This window comes from Henckelia pumila, chromosome 1, assembly GCF_033568475.1.
Source record: "Henckelia pumila isolate YLH828 chromosome 1, ASM3356847v2, whole genome shotgun sequence".
Taxonomy (NCBI): Eukaryota; Viridiplantae; Streptophyta; class Magnoliopsida; order Lamiales; family Gesneriaceae; genus Henckelia; species Henckelia pumila.
In genome coordinates, this window is record NC_133120.1 from 76,097,776 (window position 1) to 76,116,040 (window position 18,265).

Genomic DNA, 18,265 nt, shown 5'->3' on the forward strand with positions numbered 1-18,265 from the left:
ATTCAAACCTTCGTTTGAAGTCATCTTTTGTAGAAATCTTCTCCTCAACAAAAAAAAAGCATGAATTAACGAATAATATTACGTCTGAATAATTAACCTAAGGCTCTGATACCATTTTGCGGATAATTCTTTATACTGCAAATGAGCACAAAATCTTCAGATTCAAGCATAAAACTTTTAAATTTTAAGCATAAAACCTATAGATTTCAAGCATAAATTAGCATAAATCAAGTACAAAAATTAAACATTAAAATATTCAAGTTTGGTGGTCCTAGGGAGTTATAGTAAAGAATTTTTTGGCTAGAAAGTTATAATAAAATTAGGAAGGGTATTAGGGATTTTAGAACAATTCACTCTTGATTCTAATTATAGCATTTATTTTAAAGTCAAGATAAATAAATGAGTAATATAATTACGAGAGTTTCAAGTCTCTACTGAAATAGGAGTAACTATGACACATCAAGTCTTTACATTTTATAATTATTATCGTGCATATAGGTCCTAGGGCTAAATTAATTAGTAATTACTATTCTAGCTTGAACTACCAATTTTCCTTCATAAGGTTGATTCAATTTATAAGTCACTTAAAGTAATTCATAACGTGTATGAGAATGTAATTAAAATCTCTAAAAAAATTCTTATAATGTTAAAATAAAAATGTTACTAAACTACTAATTAATACAATATAAACTTTTTTTTTATTGATCCTGATTACCACATCTCAGATCATTAATAAATTATTTTTCCTTTGTATTTTTTCAATCTCTTGATCATTTTTCTATCTCGAATTTTATTTTTTAAGTAACTCATTTAATCCAAAACTATAAAAACTTAACTTTAAAATTAAATAAAAATAAAAGCTTTACAATTTTTTTTTTAAAAAAACGATCTTATAAATTTTATATGATATTTGAAATAAATAGATGGAATGGTGAGATGTCTTATATCTCAAATTGTTAATGATTGCATTGGCCAAAACTAAGGCGATCCCTTAAATTCTTTCGTCTCACGCAAGCTATTATTAACGTGAACAAATTAAACATCTTACGTGAACTCGATGAATCCTACGGACTTCAATCCCAGCTGTGAATGTTTCAGAAATTAACGAGATATTTTATGTTCATTTTTTTTAATATACATAATCTCTTAATTCTTATTATATAATAATAATAGAGGATCTTAATAAAACGTTTGTGAATTTTTTTCCCTAAAAAATGAATTTAACCGTGTTGTTAACCTTCTGGTACGGAAAAAATAGTTTGTAAGATCCACATGGTGATTCTATATCATATCAACAGAAAAATCTCGGTGTAATTTTTGTACGAGATGTTCGAGAGAGATTATCTATTTCACTTGAAAAATCTTGTACAAATATGTCAGGGTGTAACATAGAATTATTTAGATCCTCACATATCGGATATGAGGTTTAAAATAGTGACTAATATGTGAAATATTATACAGGATAGCATTTGATATATTTCAGCATTATTAATTTTAATTTTCAAATGACACAATTTTGTTGATCTTCGAGTTTGACTTCGTGAATTTAATTATTTGGCACTAAACTACCTTATCTATCCTCTATATAAATATTTTTTTTTCTTCACGAGCTTATCCTATCCTATCCTGCAACACACTCGGATCGGAGTTGGCAAAAAAGTGTTTTTGGGTCGTGTTAGCTTCCATTCGAACTTCAAACATGTGATTCCATTCAAACTAGGCCACTAGCCCCATCAATATGTTATTCAGTTTACCAAATATACATACATATATTTACATACATATATATATATATATAGTATTGTTATGCTGCCCACCAACCATGCCCAACTCCGTGCCCACCATGTACAAGTCAACTCGCCAATTGTACTGGTCAACTCACCTATTGTACATGGTGGGCACAGAGTTGGGCATGGTTGGTATATATATATATATATATATATATATATATATATATATTATGTTTAATTACTACGGTTCACTTTTCTCAATGAAAACATGTTATACATTGCTCTCAGATAAAAATTCATAAAAAATGGAGATTAGTATGATTCAATTATTGTAACTACTAATCCTTACATGTATGCTAACTCAGGTATTGATAAATTTTCAACTTCAAATGTATCATTGATTTAGTGTCTTTACAAGTATCATGAAATATTTCCTTTTGACGAACCATGTCTTAAGTTGTGTTTCGTTGTTCAATACAATCCCAATATAACAAATATGATGTGCTACACATTACGACAGATAGAATAGAAGATCAAAGATGAGCATTATTAGAAATATTTCCAGGATTCGATAATTTACAAACAACATTTATCGAATGCATGAAATGTACTATCTTCTTATTCAATTCAGAGTCGATGAGTTTTTCCAGTTCGCCTAGCGTTGATAAATACTAAATTCGAACGAGATGTTAAAAAAAAAAAAAAAAACCTAAACGAGTGTGCGACTACTGTGGTCGCATCCTACTATTTTCGGCAGCTCGCACTTGCCCAAAGTATGGATGAGCCTGCAACAGAGACGGAAATGTCTAAGAACCATGATACTAGCAAGTTCTAAAATTATTTACAATCAAATATTCTAATCCAAACGAAACCTTGGTTTGATGTATTAATCTATGTATAACTTATCTCAATCAATTTCGCCTTATTTTCGTCATATTATTTATTTATTTATTAATTAATAATTTTACATCAATTAAATCAAATAAATTATAATCTATCCATCAAATCAAATAATGTATTAACTATTTTTTATTATTTATTTTTAATTTACATTATATTACTTATCTATAGATTACTTATCCTATCACTCAAACCAAACGGTGTCTAAATGATTTCATTGTGGGAGGAGGGCAGATTCCAAGGATTTGATGGCCAAAGCTAGTACATTTTCAGAAATAAAATATATATATATATATGAGTTTTGTTCCGTGTGTGGGGTTCCACGTGCATCTGTGTCCAAAACAACTCCGATTGTCTTGAAATTCTCATAGTAGAATCGTCTCGAAAATGCGAATCTATCGATATATCATATGATAAAAAATTCAACCTAAGATGATCGGAAATTGCATATTTCACCTAATTTCCGGCCATCTTCCCATTTCCAACTACCGAGATTGAAATTTGTATCATATGATATATCGTTGGATTTGCATTTTTTAGACGATCCTACCGTAAAAATTTCAAGACAACCGGAGTTGTTTTGGGCACGGGTGCACCCTAGGGTGCGTGGGATCAAAACTATATATATATATATATATATATATATAGTTTCTTTCAAGTGTCCACCTATCATGCCCACCAATGATGTGATACTATTCTATGGTGCCCAACACTATATGTCCACTTCATGTCCACCATGTACAATAGATGAGTTGACCGGTACAATAGATGAGTTGACTTGTACATGGTGGGCATGAAGTGGGCATATAGTGTTGGACACCATAAAAGAACTCTATCTATATATATATATATATATATATATATATATATATATATATATATATATTATATATATATATATATATATATAATTTTGCTATCCTGCCCACTCACCGTGCCCACCTAATGTGCCCACCATGAGGTGGCACTCAACTATTGGATGTGATAAATTGTGTGTCCAATAGTTGAGTGCCACCTCATGGTGGGCACATTAGGTGGGCACGGTAGGTGGGCAGGATAGCAAAACTCTATATATATATATATATATATATATATATATCCCGGACTCGGATTAAAGGAGAGTGGATGATTTAGGCGGTATTTAAGATTGCTTCTAAAAAGTGCTTATCCAAAACGCTACCTTAAAACAGACGGTTACCCAATGCAAAAACTCAGATGAAAAAGAAATGGAAAAAGGGAGGGAGAAGACTGCTAGGCCTTACCATTGCTTCTTTGGCCGTAAGCCTGTCCTGATGATCATATCGGAGAAGCTTATCGAGAAAATCAATGGCCTGTCATAATGATATTACAAAAACCCAAAAAAGAGAAGTCAACAATGATATCGAACAGATGAAGTATAATTAGATGAAAACATCACATTCTCAAGAGTTCAAAGGTAGAAGAATAACCTCCGGCGAAACCAGATGCTGATTGTCTGAATTAACAAACCTAGTCCAGGGTTTCCTACTGTGCCTGAGGGAAAGGTAACAGCAGTAAGTTATAACTATAAACCTTGGCCCTCTTGATAAATGGAATTGAATCATTAAGTTTATTTTTGATAATGTAGTTTCCTTCATCAATTCTTGATTTCCAGGAATATAAATCAAAATAAAGAACATCATCCCATTCAATGGGATTTCAGGCTTTAATCAGGTGCACATGCTTTGGAGGAATGGACAAATCATAGTTATGACAATGACAATACCTTCCAACAAGAGCTTCAAGCTGAGAATCCAGTTCAAGACGATATTTATTCAGATATGCGTTTAACTCATCTGTTCCAAGGACCTGTGATGTTTCAGGTCATACAAGGGCATTTATAATTTTTTTAAAAAAAAAAAAGAAAAAAGCATCATTATATCTGAAACATAAATAAATCAATTCGTATATAGATATTTCAAATGTGGCACAGAAATCAACTAAACTTCTTATCTAGTATTAAAAATGTTGCACATAAAGCTTAATGATGTTTACTGAGTAATGAATGTTGAGATGGATCCAACAATAAACTTGTTAGCATATCCATTTCAATACATCATGATCACTTCACTTGGAACAAGAGAAGAATAAGTGAGAACAGGGCTTTCAGTTAAAACACTCAAATCCTTATAGTCAGAGTTCTAGACATGTCCAAGCAGGTAGTTTGGCAAAGCAGTAAAAATTTCAAAAGTTAATTCAATTAGAATGAAAAAGACCCTTGATAAGTAGTAATTAATACAAACCCAAAGCAAAAATTCCATGCTCCTTCCTATTTTTTGTAAAATAGTTTTTCATAACAAAGTCATAGTTCTCTATAACATGTTCATCAAAAAGTCACCAGAATCAATACTTTATATTGATCGAACAAATGAAGGATGACAGTAACCCAACCAAATTATTGGTATATGCATGATTTTTTCGAAGCTATTCCGTGAACAAACAATTAAATGCATCTGCATGGGTAGAAAGAATAAAATGGAAAAAGCAAAAGAATGAAACAAGAAGTCTAGAAAGGATACTTAGAAGAAGATTGATGGTGAGCGGGCAAACAAGTTATTTGACATAAAGCACTGATTCCTCCTCTTCCTAACAAGCTCTTCAAGTATAGAAAGAATCTACTGTGCCTTTTCTGGCATATTGGATATCATATAATTATATAATATATAATATATATATATAATAATATAAAAGAGCAAGCGGAACCCCTCATTCAGGTAAGAAGCAGATAGCATTATGGTATATAGATGAAAGGACAAAACAATATGGATGCTGTTTTGATGTAAAAAGAAGTTTTTAAAAAAATGTCGAAAAATGCAGTATCTCAGTAGCACTATTGGAAAATATAAACCAAAAAACTTTTGGACTTTATAGTCCATTTACAAATGAGTGTTCTTAAATCAGTCCAATATTAATTAAAAGCAAGAAAAAGTGCTATTGTAATTTGTTAATACCCTCGCTATTTTGACAAGCTGATCCCGATTGTCATGACCATAGAAGAATGGCTCCTTCCGAAAAATCTGCGAATTAGAAGTAATGATAATTCAAATGGCAATAAAAACGAATAACATATGTTTTTAACCAGAAGGATGTTTACCATTCCAGCGAACATACATCCAAGGCTCCACATGTCTAGAGAATAATCATAGTCTTGCAAATCCACAAGTAGTTCAGGCCCCTTAAAGTATCTAGATGATAATAATATAATAAGAAAGGTAAAAAAATAAAAAGCACAGGTCTCAAAGACAAAATAATCGGAACTTTGATCAACTCCATATTGACATCGAGAAGAGACTAGGAGCAATATGAGATAATTATATGCATAAAATTTTCCGAAGTAAAGAAACATTATATCTATCTCCAATATATAAACTAAAGGATAACTTAATCCAGATGCACCAAAACCCTTACCCTCACCCTCGTCCTACATTACAAACAGATTAAGGGAAAGAAGAGCAAAACAAAAACCTTGAAGCCACTCGGACGTTGTATTCTTTGGCAGGGTGATAAAATTCCGCAAGCCCCCAATCAATCAGACGAAGTTTTCGCAATTCATGATCGATCATAACGTTGTGAGGCTTGACATCTCTGTGCATTATCCCCTGAGAATGACAATAATCCAATGCCTGCAATTTTGTATATTGTACAGCCATCAGATCAAAATAGATCTTTAAATCACCTAGAGTAACTGTTTTGGCATATTCAGTTCACTGGTAAACTGTAATCCAGCCCTCAGATGCTAAAAACTCAAATTCCATCTATTTTAAATCATGCATTAACAAGAATTCAGAGAAGGAAAAGTTTGTCCTTGTAAACCCACCAACTATAATTCAAACCTGATACTGCAGTTATCAAAACCGGCATCATAAGCATTTAATATTCATGTTAAAGGAAAGGCTAAGCACTAGAAAAAGGAGACAGCAAACATTATAATCTCGTGTAAATTTAATTTACATGAAATCAAAACTAGCAAGACCGTCAGTTTCAAAGATGTGATAAACCCATTATCAAATTGCTCTTCAGCAACGCTAGAGGCTCTAATTAGCTAGAACATATTAACTGAACACTAATACTTATATTTTACTGATAAATGTGTAAATTGACTGTATAACACTGAAGTTCTTTTACATTAACAAGTAAACCTGTACTGAAGCTTTTTTACTTTCGAGTTTATTTAAACTAAATAGAAGCACTCCAGACACCCCAAAATATCATCATTCTAATTTCTAAGTAAGCAGCTGTTAAACAGTTGTCTAGTAACTTAGCAAGAAACTGAAACACAAGCAAAAGATGGTATCGTGCAGGATAAATGAACAAAGTTCAGCTTCTACACGCTTCCTTTATCATCCTGACTTGGGTACTCGCTTGATTTAAATGATCATAAGAAGCTCAAAAAAGTCCACACACGATTGTCATAAACTTTTAGATTATAATTACAGAATGAAAGGAGCATATAAATTGGTTGATTAGAGTTTACCAAGGCTTTTGTTTTATATTATTTCTCTCTCGAATCAATAAAGCACATGACAAAAAAGAGAGGCAAAACTTTAATTAATAGAGTTTCAAATTCGTGGCAGGGACTTGAACAATCGAAAAGAGATGAGATGAACTCAAAATCAAGAAAAATTAAAATAGAAAGCTATCAGATCCATAAAGTACAGACCAACAGGAAACTACAAAAGTTCAGGAAGCTACAAGATTTAACACATAACTGTACCTTTAGAAGCTCATATATGTAGTATCGAATATCATAGTCTGTCAATGTCGGGTACAAAACTTTAAAATCAGTGCTGTTCACATATTCAAAAACCAAACTAGGGGTTTTTGAGTGCTGATCTCTCACTATATCTAGCAGCTTCACAATATTGGGACCTCCACACAGATTTTGAAGAATCTTTATTTCCCTTTTTATCTGCACAAGTTCAACATAATACCATTCACTGTAAAAAATCTTGATGACTTCTGAATCAGAATCGAATAATGAGAAAATCGTGTCATCAAACATAGAGGCTATCTTTATGTGACAAGACGACCAGTGAAATATACATACATAAATTTGTGTGTAGGCACATGTACAATGTATTATTATAATATATATTATATTTCTTCATATGTTTGAATAGGATGCATTGAAAGGAAATAAAAAAAAATTGCAACTTAGAAATAGGTACAAAGACCATAGAACACACGTATATTGAGGTTCGCCGGAATTATATCTTAGAAAACACATGTTTTGGCTTTTCCAATCCATTAAAATTCAATTTAAGTGGTATTATCAAGTATCTTTTTTCTCATTCAGCACAATACAATGATGAACATTACCTTCTTCTTTTTGACTGGTTTGAGAATTTTGATAATGCACCTTTCTTTGTTTGTGACATTTATACCTTCAAAAACTTCGCTGTATTTCCCCCTTCCCACCTTCCGAACAACTTCATAGTCATCTTGATCACTGAACACAAGAAATGAATGTGTTATCATACTAAACCAAGAAAATCAGCAAACAAAGAAAAATATAGCCAAGCAAAAAGTTTGCTCAAAAAGTCGTGGGGCAACAACCGCCAATATAAAATAAAGATGCCTACTTCCCCAGCAGAGACCTAAATATCTCTTTTCCACGTCAAAATATGCAAAGAGTTTCCAAAGATGTCCAAGTAAACCAAAGACAGATTCATAGTAACTAGTGGCTTTTTTTCTTGGCGTTGTAAGGTGATTCAGAGTCCTTTCATGTTTCCATCCTCACATTGTCCTAAATCATAAACGTGACCATAAAATATTTTAACACCAGCAAAAACTTATTTTGCTTACCCTTTCCCTTGAATTTTATCTGATGTAACAACTCCATTCTCACCATTTGGAACATCACTTTTTCAATCTTTTGGTTTCCTTCTTTGGATTGTCCTTATCCATGAACTCATTAGTTTCTAGGACTAGAAAGTGATTCATTAAGAGATCAATCTTTCAACTTCTTTAACTCATTCTGAAGATCGTAAGTAAAGGTAAGAGAGCAGCAAATTGAGCTAGGTTGACAGTGAACATTTCAAAGAGATGGAGAAGGTATTACGAGATTGCGAATACTAAAAATACATTTACTGAATCAACAAATAAAAATATACGCTCTGTTAACATACTTTTCAGCAGCAACTAAGCATTCCTGTGAATTAGAAAGCTGACAACGAAAGGCCCGATCTCATCCAAACCAACTGTGATTACAAATAATCAAAGACACTATTTTGGGATTTACTTTATCCAAGTTCATGATATAGAATTCTATCAATTAAAAGAACAAATTTCCATCCTGATTCCTGAGTAACTATGAGTGGGTGCATTATGCCAAATGACACAAGATACACATAGGAACGACAACTTAGGAATCCAAACAATCTATTTTCAAACCTAAATATTTAACTTAGCATGTTAAACTGGCAAAAATTAACCCAACTTGTCTCACAGATATTTTGGAAAATCATTGGCGACTTTGGTTGGGCCCTTGACTGGAGTTCCCAACAAAATGTTAGGCAGAAAAATTAAAAGTGAGAATTATTTTTTTTCAAAATTTTAAATCGATAGATCATTTCACATTTTAAATCAATTAATATTCAGTGAAACATAATAGTAACACAATAAATTTTTTCTCTCAACTTTTTTCCAACCAAACAGTAGACCATTTCACCATTTTTCTATAATCATTATAATTTCAACATCACTCTACACCACATGAACTATTGAAAAATCATGGGTAAAAACAAATTCTAGATTGAAAATTCAAAAACTACAGAATTCTGTTAAAGTCTAAAAACCTTGCAAGCTGAATGGAATAAAAAACCCAACCAAACTGCACCGTATATTTTTCAGGCACAAGCATCATCAGGACATGGTTAGTATAGAAGGCACTAGGCCAAAGACAAATTTCTGGGAGAAGGCGAGATTTTCAAAAAACAAAAAGTTTAACGAGAGGTGTAATTAATGATAAAGGCTTCATCCAGAGCATAGGAAGCCGCGCGCTTCATGAATTTATATTGGATTCATCGAGTAAACCAATCCACCGGAAATTTGGAACCAATTAACAGCAAAACCTAATTTGTTGTCCGCAGATGATAAAACCGATTGTCCCCCAAAACACTAAAACAGATCATCTGAATAACCAATTATATAAGACTTCCTCGATAACATATCATTATCTCAATTCAATTAGGTTTCTGTAAACGAACAAACCGATCCCATTGTTCCATGAAATTATTCCTACCTCAATCAAAGAGGAAAAATTCTATGAGCACAAGGTCGAATACAATAAACTGTTCACGCACACAACACATCGAATCTATCAAGGAATCAAGAATTCCCAAGCTCTTCAACATGCAAAAATAAAAAAAAAAATCACATAAACAAATCGGAAAAAGGTGGGTAAAACGCAGGCACGGCATTTGCAGGATAATTCATACCCCCATTGAACGGTGAGCGACTCATAATCCCAATAATCTCGCGGGCGATGAAGGTTTATGTCAGCGTAAACGCGAGCTTGCGACATCGCAAGCTTCGGCAAAAGAGTTTCACAGGATTTGGACTCCGAGATTCAGACTCCGATCCCGATTACACCTGAATTTATGAGCCATTGCATCGTGGCTTCTTGTTTTGTTTCGTGTGTTTCATTCGTGTAATGTAATAAATTCCCCAAATAATATTACAAACTGGACGGGCCTGATGAGATCATTAGGAAATTGGGCCGAGGGCATTGAAGAAATAGTTCGATATGTGTTTTTTGGCCCAATTATAGTTTATTATTATCTCTTTGATCTTCGCATTGCCTTTTATTGGGGAAAAAAGAATCTAACTCGTAGTACAAATGTACAATCCCCCGTAAATAAAATGAACAAGTGTACAAAAAAAATGTAGATTTGAAATTATTGATTTTAAGTGAAAATCGAAGGATCCAAAATTATTTGAGATCTTTATAAACAAAAATAAAAATAGCACATTTGAGGTCCTTTTTAATTCAATCGATAAAACATTGATAGCTACTTCTTTCTAAATTAGAATCCGTAGTTCTAGAGGTTGTAGACATTGATACACAACTAAATTCGAGTAGGTGATATTTTTTATTATTTTCGATGTATTTAAAATTAATTTTATTTTATATTATTAATGATGTATTTAAAATTCATTTTATTTTATATTATTAATGTGTAATAAGTAATGATCTAGGGGTTTTTTTAATTTTTTTTTTAAAAAAGTAACGTCTATGCTAGTTAATGACCTGACTTTAATGTTAAAAATTTTATGTTATATTTATATATATTTGAATTAATTTTAAATTGTTATTTATTTTTATAATTACAAATAAGTGTATGTAGAGCCATTAAAATATGTGTCAGAAAAACTCGTTTGCCATGAAAAATAGACCTGTTGGATTGTAGAGTTCAATCTAGGATATGAATATTACTCAAATGATAGATCTAATGTTTCATGATTTTTCAAGTCAACAATATATCATTAATTACGCATATGTGTAAAATTAAGAATCATTGGATGCATGTGTTTACTTTGTATGATAAGTATAGGATTATATTAATAATCATATGCAATCACGTGTTTACTTACTTTTTGAGGGCTCATATTAACTCATAAGTTCATCCATATTTATCTACTTTAAACTTTAAACCTTGATTATTTATCACAAATAAATAGTGTGATAAATAATCATTTTTAACTAATTATGTTTTTTATTGAAAAAAATTACACTAATATTTTTAATTTACTTCCCAAAAAAATAATATATGAAAACCCCATTTAAAAAAATTATATAACATGGATATAAATTTCAGATACTTTAAGATATATTAATACATTTCATTTGATTTTAATATGCGAAAGAACGATCCATTTAAAAATTATAAAACATGAATAAAAAAATTATAATAATTTAATATATGATTAATACATTTAATTTGATTTTATCCTTATTCATGGGAAAAAAAATTTAAATCAATTTATTAATTTTTGTTTTAAAAAATAAATAATATTTATACTCAATAATTTTGGTCGATTAAAATAATTTACATGTAGATTAATAATAATTTACATTATTCAATAAAAATCACAATCTCAATTTTAGAAATAAAAATTGAAAATAAGATTATATATTATACACAAATAGTAAAATTTTAACTCGTCACTTAATCATAATATCGATCATAAAATTGATTCATCAAAGTAAACATGTGATTGTTTATGCATCATTATTCAACATCCTATAAAATTAGTTAATAGTCTTAGTATTATTTATCTACGTATAATTAATCTCACTAAAAAAACACAGTCTTAAGATATCGTTTGGTATGAGTGATGATATAAATAATACATAGATAATTAATATAATGTAATAAATAAGAAATAAGAAATGATGTTAATTTAGTATTTAATTTGATTGATATATTATACTTTATTTGATTTGATTGATTAAATTTTATATAAAAACGTTAAATGATCATTTTGTCCTTTTTTACACATAGACGATTAGACGTAATTAATAATATATTGTTGACGTGACAAATCATGAGACATTAGATATATCATTTGGGTAATACTCATATATGTTGAACTCTACCATCCAACACGTCTATCTTTCATGAAAAACGAGTTTTTCTGACACATATTTTAACGGCTCTACATACACTTATTTTTAATAATAAAAATAAATAACAATTTACAATTAATTTAAATATATATAAATATAAAATAAAATTTTTAACATTAAAGTCAGACCATTAGCTAGGATAGACGTTACTTTAAAAAAAAATAAAAATAAACATTGAAGTCTCGCCTATGCTATTGGCGTGACTTCAAAATTTTGTTTTTAAAATAAAATCAAAGTCACGTCTCTTCAAGGGGCGTGAATTCGGTTGTTTCACGCCGAAGAAATAGGCGTGATACATTAGTTTCGAAAACTTTTTCAATTTACTGTAATTTGATAATTTAAAATAATATTTACAATAAACAGTTAAAAAAACCTCTACGATATGATGAATCATTTCATTATGATAATAAACTATAATCGAAATATATAGGCTGTGTTTACTTACTGAGATTAATTATATATAGATAAATAATACTAAGACTATTAAAATAATTTTATAGGATGTCGAATAATGATGCATAAACAATCACATGTTTACTTTAATGGATCAATTTTGTGATTGATACTATGATTAAATGACGAGTTACAATTTTGTCCTTTGTGTTTATTATATAATCTTATTTTTAGTTTTTATTTGTAAAATTGAGATTATTATTTTTAATGTAAATTATTATTAATCCACATGTAAATTATTTTAATTGACTAAAATTATTGAGTATAAACAAAAATTAATAAATTGAGTTAAAAAAAAATTTCCCATGAATAAGGATAAAATCTAATGAAATGTATTAATCATATATTAAATTATTAGAATTTTTTTATTTTTATAATTTTTAAATGAACCTTTCGTATATTTAAATCAAATGAATTGTATTAATATATCTTAAAATATTTGAAATTTATATTCATGTTATATAATTTTTAAATGAGATTTTCATATATTATATTTTTGGGAAGTAAATTAAGGATATTACTGTAATTTTTTTCTATTAAAAACTTAATGATTATTTATCACACCATTTATTTGTGATAAATCATCAAGGTTTAAAATTTAAATTAGGTAATTATGGATGAACTTTATGAGTTAATATGGGCCCTCAAAAAACAAGTAAACATGTGATTGCATAGGATTATTAATATAATCCTATACTTATCATAGCAAGTAAACACAACCATAGTAAACATCTCGTTCATTCCTAAGAAACATCTGGTTCAATTATATATATATATTACAACAAAACTTATAATATTATTAATAGAGATTGTTAATTCCAAACTCTATCAGTCAATGTAGAAACTCATCATTATTAGTTTCGTTATCGTTATTGATTTTTTATTTAAAAATTTAGCAAACAAAATGTATTTCAACCCATTAAAAACTGTTATTATAATGTAGACCAAATAAAGTTTATAGATTTTGGGAGGGAATGGATGAAGATGGTATACGAAAGTTTCACAAATCCAAAACCTATTTATTGAGTAGTTTGTGATTTAAAATAAAAAGTAAATCAAATGATTATTGGTCATCTAATCTAACAATATGAAAAATATATATTCTGACTTTGTAGTCTCTTTTTTTCTTTTTTTAAGGTTGGTTTACGCTAAAACAATATTATTTAAATTATTTTTTATAATTTATTTCTCAGTAATAATCATATAATTAATTTATTTACATTTGTGAATTAATTATAGTATTTTTAGAAAAATAAACTTTCATATATTTCCTTTCATTAACAAGAATATAATAATAATAATAATAATAATAATAATAATAATAATAATAATAATAATAATAATAATAATAATAAAATGTAAAAATATAATTTAAGAAATATTTTAAAAAACAAAAAAGAAAAGAGGAGCCGGGACCCCAAATCTTCGGCCACTGACTATATTTGAAAAATGAAACTGAGTGTATCGGTGCGGTTCCATTGGCAGACCTAGGCAATACAGTTGTTTCTCTTCTGCAGTTCCGCACTGCCCCTTCTCCTCTAGCTCCTCTTCTTCTGCTGCTGTAAAATCCATTAATTTTTTTCTCCCGATTGATAAGGATTCAAGAAACGGAAATGAGATTTGATTTCATAACGAACTTGGCCAAATGCGCCGTTCTCCAACACCCGGGGCGACGTTTCTATGGCATATACACCCGCCAATGCAACGGCCCGTCCCAGCTCTATCAAAGAACCAATATTTCTGGGAGCCCATTTAGAATTCCCTCGTATTTTGTGATTTTGAGCAAGCGATATTCGTCAAACTCGGCTAATTCGAACATGGGACTTCTGGCTTGGTATTTAGGCATGTTGGAGTCGCGTCCGATTTTGACAAAGAGCATATCTTCCGCCATCATTTACGCGGCAGCTGATGCCACCTCGCAGGTATCGCCATGGAGGATTTACATGCTTGATAATTCCTCTGTTCATAAGTTTTTCCTTTTAGATTTTGCCATATTAATTAGTCGATTTTGGCATTCTTTGAATTTGGTTGATTATTTGTTCCTGACAATGTAAGATAATCGCATGAAGCCGTTAGATTCTGATTATTGCAGGAAAATGATGTCTTTTTTGAGATTATATTGTTAATTTGTGTGTCCAACTTCCAATGATTCATTTTCTATGATTTTATCAGTTTCGAAGTTGATCATATCATAAGTGAACAATGTGCAGTCATGCCAAATTCCGTGGTGTAACATTTGGGGAATTTAACTGATTATGGTGCATCGGATTGTTGATACAAAAGGTTTCTTTGTTTTTGGGTTTCTAAATCTAAAACACCCGTGTGAAGCATTATGACATGAGATTGTTGATCACTTGTATCTGAACTTTGTTAGATGATTACTATGGAGCCACATGACACGTGGAATCCGTTAAGGACATTGAGGATGGCTGGATTTGGGCTGATGATTTTAGGTCCATCGCAGCATTTGTGGTTCAATTTTGTGGCGAGAGTGGCGCCAAAGCGTGATGTGATAAGTACTTTTAAGAAGTTGGCTATGGGGCAGCTTTTTTATGGACCTACTATAAATGGCATTTTCTTCTCTTATAATGCAGCTCTTCAAGGTATATTACCCTGTCTATGCAATTTTTGAAAACTAAATTACAGCAATGTCACCAAGTCAATATCTATGTCATTGATTTGTTCCCTTCTGATGTATGTTGATTGTATTAGTTGAATTTATATTCCCCAAATCCTACATTTGGATTGACGGATTTGAACTGTATGGATTTAAAATCCATAATCCAAATTCATCGTATGCATTTGGCATTGTATAACAAGAAATAATGATTTTGAAATAAATCTTTCAAATCCAATGCATTATTAACTCGTTTCAGGGGCATTTGAAATTCATGGTAAAGTATATGGTATCTGTCGATTTTCAATCTGTTCATTTAACACTGATCGTCAAATCCAGCCATATGAGATAAAAACAAATTCTGGGGTTATAGCTTTTTGTTCTCATTTGGGGATGCAGTATAGAGATGTCAAAACATATAATTCAGTGACAAACATCAAATTATATGAATGAGTTTAATCTTATTGATTGGATTGAATATAAATAAATCTTACTATGGTCTGTCCTTGTATGTTCTCGGTATTAATGTTAAACCTAGAGGATGGAATTTACTTTCCGATTTTGCATGAGGTACGTATGAATTGAAAGATTTTGTTATACATTTGGAAACTATAATTTTCATCCATTATTTCAGTTAATACTAATATCCAACGATGTGAAGACCATCAAATCTAACTTTTTGGTTATAGCGGAGTTCAAAATTATGAATTTGAAATGAATAAATCCAAATGCTTAACAAAATTTTTGGTTCAAAGATTACCTATTATAAATTTCAAAATAACAAAACTGGGTGTAGATGTTTACAGAAGTTTGCGTCCTTTCTAAGACAGGCACAAGTCCTTGTCATTGTCCTTTGAGATAAAAAAAAATCTTTTGGTAGCCGTAGTGATAAAAACTTGAAAAAACAAAGAAGTTTACGAAACTTGACATCACACGTTTCAAAGAGAGAATAAACAATTGAAAAAAGAAAGATGAAAATGAAATGGAGGATGCTGAAGTAGAAGGGGATAGTAAAGAGTTCATTAATTTGAAAATGAGGAAATTGAGATGGATTTTTCCACGAATTGATGCTACTCCAACTATGGATCCAGCACACATGGCATTTCGTAAGCTTCCCATAAGACCTATGATCATACAAGGATCTACTTCTTGTCTGTATCTTCCCTAGCTTTGCCTCCAGGCCCTCCACATATCTTAATGGTATTAGCAGGCTTGAAATCTAATATGATATGTTAGATTTCTCAATATTCTGTTTGGCATAAGCTTCTTGTGAGATGAAAATGTCATCTTCTAGTTGGTTAACGTCTATTATCATGTGATGAAACACGAGTCTTGTGTCGCCCTCCCAAAATCAAGCCATGGGTTTTATCAAGTTTGCAAACAACTTGACATTATTTCCTGTAAAAATAAGATTCATCAATGTAGAGTGATAAAATGGCTGCTGCTTGTGTTAAGTAGGTTTATACATCTTCACTTTACGAGATGAACGAGGCTTCCTGAGTACTGGCTATATGCTCTGGTGTCACTCCATAAGTGCACTCCCTAGTGCTAGCCCAGTTTGGCTTTACTGTATCTGGTCGTAAGAGTAGAGGAGATTTTGGTTGCCATAATGTTTTCTTGTTATGTTGCCATCGTTTAACTAGGTTGAATCATATCTGTAAGAAACAAACGGCGGTTTCTTTATATATCGAGAATCTTATACATATGTTGTCTCTTTTGTTTTTGTGTTGATTAAGCATTTTGAGATGGCTTTACTTGTATGCTATATTAAGGTGAAAATGGGAATGAGATTGTTGCCAGATTGAAGCGAGACCTGATCCCTACATTGTTAAATGGTCTTCTATATTGGCCAATTTGCGATTTCTTCACGTACAAGATCATTCCCGTCCATCTGCAGGTATTTCACGTCTCCATGTCTATCTTGACATTTTTATACACCGTCAGTACAGTACAAGAATTTGAAGTCTCTATGCATATTGAAATAGTGAGATCACTTTTAACTCAATAAGTTCTGTAAACTTTTCCATGTGCCACTCTTTTGCAGCCCTTGATGAATAGTTCATTTGCGTTCTTGTGGACCATATACTTGACATATATGGCAAGCTTACAGAAAGCCATTACTGATTAGTTTGCTTGTTCCTACTTCATGCACTTCAGTAGATGAACATTGAGGCGGGTAAGATTCTTTCGCCTTTCCAATGCCACTTATTCACAATGTGACAGAATTTTGGACTCTTGTAGTATTGGGCATTTTTCTTATGTATTCTCTACTTCAATGAGTCGTTGGTTAGCATAACTCGTAGTATTACAAACTTTTTCGGCTGTAGCTCTCGTCTTGGTTTCTCGGTGAGTATCGTTTGTACGAACATGTACTCCATCCGTTGCAAGTTTACTTTCACAAGGCGATGGGCTCATGGGACTGAGTCAGGTTTGCATAGGTAAACTACAGTTTTGGTCATTGGGGATGTGTTCTTCCAACGACTCATTTTTCAGTGTTGGATGCTCTCTACATATTTATCCACAATATTATACGAGTATATGGTATAAAAAATTGTTAAAATTGTAGGATACGATACAAATAGGATGCGGTTGTATTATATATATATATTAAAATTATATATGGATTCATGCATGCACACATATTTTTTTGAGCGTAAACATCAATCATTCATTAATTTGAGATATAAATGTCATGAATTACAATCTTCGATAACTATAGAGGCAAGATGTCACCACTAGACCATTCTAAACCCACATATATAATTATACAGATATTTTAAGTATGATAGAAATTTATAATTTATAATAGACATAACATTTTAACTGATTCCAATTTCAATATATAAATAGCTAAAAAAATTATCTATATACATTTAAATATATCGGTAAATTTGTTTATCTATTATATAATTTATC

At 30.9% G+C, this 18,265-nt stretch overlaps 2 protein-coding genes across 3 annotated transcripts; one reads left to right on the forward strand and one right to left on the reverse strand.

Moving 5' to 3' along the window:
* Positions 1-2,264: 2,264 nt before the first annotated feature.
* Positions 2,265-10,281, reverse strand: LOC140870553 (casein kinase II subunit alpha-2-like). The gene is made up of 10 exons (XM_073273016.1): positions 10,088-10,281; positions 7,968-8,097; positions 7,363-7,557; positions 6,114-6,271; positions 5,743-5,833; positions 5,600-5,665; positions 4,375-4,457; positions 4,079-4,142; positions 3,893-3,961; positions 2,265-2,515 (listed from the first exon to the last, which is right to left on the reverse strand). Exons 1-10 carry the CDS (start codon positions 10,171-10,173, stop codon positions 2,456-2,458), a joined length of 1,002 nt encoding a protein of 333 aa, XP_073129117.1. The 5' UTR covers positions 10,174-10,281; the 3' UTR covers positions 2,265-2,455.
* A 3,914-nt stretch (positions 10,282-14,195) lies between these two features.
* LOC140893599 (uncharacterized) lies at positions 14,196-18,075 on the forward strand. 2 transcript variants are annotated; one of them, XM_073302695.1, is made up of 5 exons: positions 14,196-14,654; positions 15,107-15,335; positions 17,122-17,246; positions 17,394-17,525; positions 17,677-18,075. In XM_073302695.1, exons 1-4 carry the CDS (start codon positions 14,346-14,348, stop codon positions 17,475-17,477), a joined length of 747 nt encoding a protein of 248 aa, XP_073158796.1. In that variant the 5' UTR covers positions 14,196-14,345; the 3' UTR covers positions 17,478-17,525; positions 17,677-18,075. The 2 variants fall into 2 exon arrangements, with proteins under 2 accessions (XP_073158796.1, XP_073158789.1); XM_073302688.1 differs by having other exon boundaries at positions 17,394-18,075.
* The last annotated feature ends 190 nt before the right edge of the window (positions 18,076-18,265 follow it).